A 5,952-nucleotide genomic window follows, 5' to 3' on the forward strand; every position below is an offset into this window, starting at 1 on the left:
CACACACACACACACACACACACACGCACACGCACACACACACACGGTCACACACACACGGTCACCCGCTCATTCACGTCACACCACCACCCCCATCTCCCCTGCCACAGGCTGCGCTGCACGTGCACGACGACAAGCGCAAGTGGGTGACGTGCTGTGCCGAGCCCGGGCAGTCTGGCGGGCACTGCCAACTCAACTACACCAACCACTGGGCCGACATTCTCCCACTCTACCGCCTCTTCTTCGACAAGCGCCCCGACCTGCGCATCCTCGTGTACAGCGGCGACCTCGATATTGCCACCTGCCCGTTTGCATATGCGCAGCTGTGCCTGTCCGAGCTTGGCTACACGGCGACGCGCCAGTGGCAGCCGTGGCGGGTGCCGGGCGGCGCGAACCAGACGGCCGGGTATGTGGAGGTGTATCCGCGGTTCACGTATGCGACGGTGAAGGGTGCTGGGCACGAGGTGCCGCAGTTCCAGCCCGCAGCAGCGTTCCACATGGTGTCCAAGTTTATCAACGCCAGCTTCCCCTGAGCGTGGGCTGATTGTTTGGTTACGTTTGTGTGTGTGTGTGCGTGCGTGTGTGCGTGCGTGTGTGCGTGCGTGTGTGTGTGTGTGTGTGTGTGTGTGTGTGTGTGTGTGTGTGTGTGTGTGTGTGTGTGTGTGTGTGTGTGTGTGTGTTTTCTTGTTGGTTTGCTTGCGCGTGTTAATCTGTGTTTGACTTTGCTGTCGTCTGTTACGGTTGTCGCTTCACACGTTTTACTGTGCGTCACCACGGCAACTGCCACTGTGTTACTGTGTCTCCTCACAATACATTGCACACAAATGCTTCGAGAAGGAAACAGCACTGACATGACGTGGCGTTGTGGGTGAAGACAATGATCACGCTGTTCATCACACACACACACACACACACACACACACACACACACACACAAAACACACATGCACTTCACATGACGCAACCTGCAGATCGTTTCACTGCGAGACGGGTGTCTGTGTGTGTGTGTGTTTAGAGGGGCTTGTTGTTGATGAAGCGGTGGAGCATTGCCTCGGCCTGTGCCGGACGGTACTGAGGCACCATGTGCCCGCTGCAACGAACACACACACACATGTGTATGTCAAAGTCCTTGTGAGAGGAGATGATGGCATCATTAATGTCATTTCATCTCGTCTTGTGCCTACTCCCGCCACACCTCTTGCTCGATCCTCTCTACACCACGCACGCCTCCTTCCTCAACACTCGGCCCCGTTGCAAGCCCATGCGACTGCGCACCTGCCCTTGACGGTGGCAAACTGGAAGTTGGAGCCGTACTCCACGACGTAGCCGGCAACCTGAACACACACGCAGCACGCACCACACAATGAGCAAGCAGTGTGTGTGTGTGTGTGTGTGTGTGTGTGTGTGTGTGTGTGTGTGTGTGTGTGTGTGTGTGTGTGTGTGTGTGTGTGTGTGTGTGTGTGTGTGTGTGTGTGTGTGTGTGTGTTGCAAACACGGGATCAACTGACAACGATCACCCCGCCCCCCAACACAACCACAACCACAACCGCAACCGTCAGTCCCAACTCATGTCGATCCCTCCCCCCTCTCTTCCTTCATGCCGCAACAACATACCCCTCTCCCCCCCTCCCCGCCATCCCCTCAACACATCAGACCTGGTTGTCGACGGTCCACGGGTGCCAGGGGGCGGAGACGGTCATGTTGATGTTGGAGGTCCACCACTCGTTGTGGGTGAAGGGCACGCACGCATCCACGTCACCGTTGAAGATGAGCACGCGGATGTTGGGGATGAGGAAGTGCTTGTAGGCCGGCATGAGCGAGCCCTGCGTCACGCTGTAGTCAATCTTGTCGCTGCAAATCTCCCACTTGCCAATGTCCTTCTCACTCTTCACGTGCATGGCCTCGCGTACGCTGGCCATGTTGAGGTACGCGGTGGCGGCGCCGGCGTTGATGCACTCCTTCGGGCCCGTCAGCGCAGTTGCGTCCTCAAACGCCATCAGCGGGCGCTTGGAGAAGCGACGAGGCGTGGTGGTGGTGGTGTTGGCTGCGGAGAGGGTGTTGCTGCTGCTTGGTGGGAAGCCAGAGTTGATGCACGGCTCGTACACGTCGTAGATGTTGACGCCGCCGATTGCATCATGCATGCGGTTGAGGGCTTGCTTGCAGGCAGGGGCAGACACGTTGTTGAAGTCGTCGCAGGCCTTGACGATGGTGTTGTACAGCGTGGACGACACGAGGGCGTGCCCGCGGTAAAACTCCGTGTACACGCGCTGGGACGTGGCGTCATCAAGGGCGCCGGCACCAATCACGCCGTTGCCGACCATGATGCCCTTGAGGTTGATGACGGTTGAGTCTGCCCGCTTGTTGTGCTCAAGCACCTGCAGCGCAAGCATGGGCACATAGGCACCTGGATTGGTTGGTTGGGTTGGTTGGAGAGGGTGTGGTTAAGAGTTGTGAAAATGTGTGAGCGTGATGGTGGAGTGGGGGGGGGGGGGGAGGGGATAGAAACTCAATGCATACATGCAGGTGCAGGTGTAGCACCCCATAAGTACACACGCGGGTGAATACCGGGTTGCATGCAGACAGTCACACAGGGGGAGCACAGAAAGGCATATACAGACAGATAGGCATGCAGACACAGATACACAGGAAGGCACACAAGAAACCACACGCACACACACACACACACACACACACACACACACACACACACACACACACACACTCTCTCTCTCTCTCTCTCACCCACACCCACACACACACCTGGGTGTCGTTGGTGACGAGACCCTGCTTGGTATCGGCGTAGGAGAAGCCAACACCTGCTGGCGCCTCAAGGAACACAACGGTGGCGTTCTTTGTCCAACTGCAACATGCGTGTGTGTATGTGTGTGCGTGAGTGTGCTTGCGTGTATGTTTGCGTGGGTGGATCAAGACACGGGATGGGCAGTGACAAGTGCTGGAGGGTGGATACAGCTGTCGCCGCACACATGCACACACATGAACAAATATACGCGTACACAACACATGTACTGACCGGTGGGGGTTGAGGTAGAGCTTTGGGTTGTTGGGCTGAACGGGCTCGGTGATGTGGAGCGGGCCGAGCTCGTAGAAGAAGCCGTCGAGGGAGCTGCAGCCTGGACCGCCGTTGAACCAGAACAGCACAGGGTCGTTGGCAGGGTCGCGCTCGCTCTCAACCAAGCTGCCATTTGTTATGGCGTGCGTGTGGAGATGAGTATGTGTGTGAGTACGTGGGTGGGTATGTGTGTGAGTATATGCGCGGATATGCGTGAGTATGTGAGTACGTGGGTGGTATGTGTGTGAGTATATGCGCGGATATGCGTGTGTGCGTGCGTGTGTGCGTGCAAGGTGTTGTTGTAGAGTACGAGCGCCGCTAAGGAATTACAGCGGGGCATCTGATGTGCACAAGGGCTTACAAGTAGTGCAGGTGCTTTCCATGCCCAACATCAAGGTAGCCAGAGTAGAAATCGCTTGGAAAATCCGAGGACCTGAGGGAAACCGTGTCAAGCGAGGTGTGGACGTGTCTGTGTGTGAGGAGGACATAGGGGAAGACAGACAATCAACCACGCAGAGAGACATAGACGGAGCTTTGCGCTCACACACACACACACACACACACACACACACACACACACACACACACACACACACACACACACACACACAAGCACACTCACACCCACACACCGACACACCCACACCCACGCAAACATTCACAGAGACACACACACGCAAACATTCACACACAAGCACACACACGCACGTACCAGCCGGGAAGGGACTTGACGCGGTCTGCTGGAACGGCTGCAAACGCAGCGCTTGCCAGCACCAGCACGGAGGCAACTGCCACCAGCATGGAGGTGCTCATCTTCATCATCCTCGGCGGCGTCGTCGTTGTCGTCGTCGTCGTCTTGGTGAGAGAGAGAGAGAGGAGAGCGGTCGAATGAAAAATGGGAAGCTGTTGGTCGTGGTCGCAACAACAAACAACAGCAGCGTGTTCAGTGTTGGAGGAACAACAAGTGGAGCGAGCGCGATTGTAGAAGATTACATAAAGTCTTACATTATATTTCGTCAATCCTGTCATCCGAGCGCATTTGAGTTTGTGACCAACCCACGATGCTGTTCCATGCCTTGGAGTGGTTGAACGCGCAGCGCATTGTGCTGGCGAGCGGATCGCCGCGTCGTTCAGAGCTCTTGTCCATGCTGGTGCGTTCTCGCATCTGGGCCTGCGTGTGTGCATGCGTGCGCATGTGTGTGCATGTGTGTGCATGTGTGTGTGTGCATGTGTGTGTGTGTGTGTGTGCGCGTGCGTGCGCACAAGCTGCTTACCTGTTCCTCACTTGCAGTAAACTGCATGGTCACATGCCCCACCTTCACGACCCGCGCTGTGCGCTTCATTGCAGCGGCTGAGCTTCACGGTGAACAAATCGCAATTTGACGAAAAGTCGCTGAACAAGAGCGACTTTGCCACGCCGGCCGCCTTTGTACAAACAAACGCACTGCGGAAGGCAGAGGAAGTTGCAGAACGCATGAAGAACGAATTTGATCTCATCATCGGTGCGTCGGCTGTTTGCAATGCACTGTCTGTCTGCCCTGTCTTATGCGCTATGTTGTGCGCTGTGTTGTGGTGTGAGACGAAAACATGCGTAACAACGTCGTGTGTGCACCGCAAGCGTGTGTACCCACGGTGTGTGTGTGTGTGTGTGTGTGCGTGTGTGTGTGTGTGTGTGTGTGTGTGTGTGTGTGTGAACCGCAATCCTCAGGCTCATTGCCTGTGCGTTGCTTGCTTGCTTGCTTGCTGGTGCAGGATCGGACACTGTCGTGGTTCAGGATGACCGCATCTTGGAGAAGCCAGAGTCAGATGAGGCCGTAAGGCGAAGTGTGTCGTGTGGTGTGTTTGTTTCTGTTTGTCTGTTTGTTTGTGCACGTGTTGAACATATGTATCCATGTCTTGATCGGAATTGACACCTCTGGCGTTCACATTCTGCTCATATTCCGCCTACACCTTGCCCACTCATTTCCAGGCGGCTGAGATGATCCGCCATCTTGCCGGGAAAACGCATTACGTCGCCACGGGCGTGGCCCTCATCTTCCACAAAGGTCTGCACGCGAAGGAGGCAAAGTTGGTGTGGCGTGGTTGCTTGCTCTGCGTGCACTGGCTGTTTCGCTTATTTGGGACACACATTTCCTTTCATGCAGCGTCTCACCTTGTGCACGCGTCAACCGCACTGCGTTTTCGTCGCACCACCCGCTTCAACCTCTTGCCCTTCCCCTCTCTTTACTGTTCAGACGGAGAGACGGTGCATGAGACGTTCTGCACACAGACGGACGTGACGTTTGCCCACCTGACCGACGAGGAAATCCGCGCCTACGTCGCAACAGGTTTGTATTCATTTCGTGTGTGTGTGTGTGCGTGTGTGTGTGTGTGGCGATGAAATGGGGACGATTGTATGGAATGCACACGAGCGACCACAGCATCAGCCACCACTACCACAAACACACACACACACACACACATCCACACACACACACACACACACACACACACACACACACACACACACACACACACATACTTGTACAATGCAGGGGATGGGCACGACAAGGCTGGGGCGTATGGGATCCAGAGCTGCGCGGGGGCGCTGATCGAGAGCATTCAGGGCGACTACTACACGGTTGTTGGCCTCCCACTGCACGCGCTATGTAAACGCCTTGTCGCTTGGGCAGATGGCAGCACGTGATATGTGATACGATGGCACGGAATGAGGTGCGGGGAGGGGGGGGGGGGTTGAGTAAACTGGCTGAAGCGGGTTTGAATCAGAGCATGTCAGGTTGATGCAAGGCGAGAATGGAGTAAGGGTTGAGACTGAGGAAGAGACCTGAAAAGAGGAATCCGCGACACACACACACACACACACACACAGACACAGACACACA

General features: G+C 55.9%; 3 protein-coding genes across 3 annotated transcripts in view; 2 read left to right on the plus strand and 1 right to left on the minus strand.

Moving 5' to 3' along the window:
* The window catches only part of PTSG_02630 (serine carboxypeptidase II), a gene marked incomplete at its 3' end in the record, with an annotated part of 2,498 nt that extends 1,965 nt beyond the window's left edge, over window positions 1-533 (plus strand). Inside the window, exon 5 of the mRNA XM_004996071.1 lies at window positions 111-533. Coding sequence (XP_004996128.1) covers window positions 111-533 — 423 coding nt within the window. The remainder of the gene's footprint in view (window positions 1-110) is intronic.
* Window positions 534-741: 208 nt separating this feature from the next.
* PTSG_02631 (CPase I A) lies at window positions 742-4,055 on the minus strand. Its single transcript, XM_004996072.1, has 7 exons — window positions 3,783-4,055; window positions 3,432-3,503; window positions 3,032-3,196; window positions 2,691-2,860; window positions 1,656-2,404; window positions 1,276-1,334; window positions 742-1,090 (listed from the first exon to the last, which is right to left on the minus strand). Exons 1-7 carry the CDS (start codon window positions 3,890-3,892, stop codon window positions 1,012-1,014), a joined length of 1,404 nt encoding a protein of 467 aa, XP_004996129.1. The 5' UTR covers window positions 3,893-4,055; the 3' UTR covers window positions 742-1,011.
* A 29-nt stretch (window positions 4,056-4,084) lies between these two features.
* On the plus strand, window positions 4,085-5,788 carry PTSG_02632 (uncharacterized protein). The gene is made up of 6 exons (XM_004996073.1): window positions 4,085-4,221; window positions 4,419-4,572; window positions 4,823-4,884; window positions 5,040-5,115; window positions 5,305-5,397; window positions 5,605-5,788. Exons 1-6 carry the CDS (start codon window positions 4,132-4,134, stop codon window positions 5,754-5,756), a joined length of 627 nt encoding a protein of 208 aa, XP_004996130.1. The 5' UTR covers window positions 4,085-4,131; the 3' UTR covers window positions 5,757-5,788.
* The last annotated feature ends 164 nt before the right edge of the window (window positions 5,789-5,952 follow it).

Source organism: Salpingoeca rosetta (genome assembly GCF_000188695.1).
Source record: "Salpingoeca rosetta unplaced genomic scaffold supercont1.6, whole genome shotgun sequence".
NCBI lineage: Eukaryota > Choanoflagellata > Craspedida > Salpingoecidae > Salpingoeca > Salpingoeca rosetta.

What these genes read in the sequence shown, in the direction of transcription:
- PTSG_02632 (XM_004996073.1), top strand. Translation starts at nt 4,132, where the DNA reads ATGCTGTTCCATGCCTTGGAGTGGTTGAACGCGCAGCGCATTGTGCTG. An exon ending in CGAATTTGATCTCATCATCG is followed by an intron (nt 4,573 to 4,822) that starts GTGCGTCGGCTG and finishes TTGCTGGTGCAG; the next exon opens with GATCGGACACTGTCGTGGTT. An exon ending in AGCCAGAGTCAGATGAGGCC is followed by an intron (nt 4,885 to 5,039) that starts GTAAGGCGAAGT and finishes ACTCATTTCCAG; the next exon opens with GCGGCTGAGATGATCCGCCA.
- PTSG_02631 (XM_004996072.1), bottom strand. Translation starts at nt 3,892, where the DNA reads ATGATGAAGATGAGCACCTCCATGCTGGTGGCAGTTGCCTCCGTGCTG. An exon ending in GGAAAGCACCTGCACTACTT is followed by an intron (nt 3,197 to 3,431) that starts GTAAGCCCTTGT and finishes AACAAATGGCAG; the next exon opens with CTTGGTTGAGAGCGAGCGCG. An exon ending in GTGTGTGTGTGTGTGTGTGT is followed by an intron (nt 2,405 to 2,690) that starts GTGTGTGTGTGT and finishes CAACCAATCCAG; the next exon opens with GTGCCTATGTGCCCATGCTT.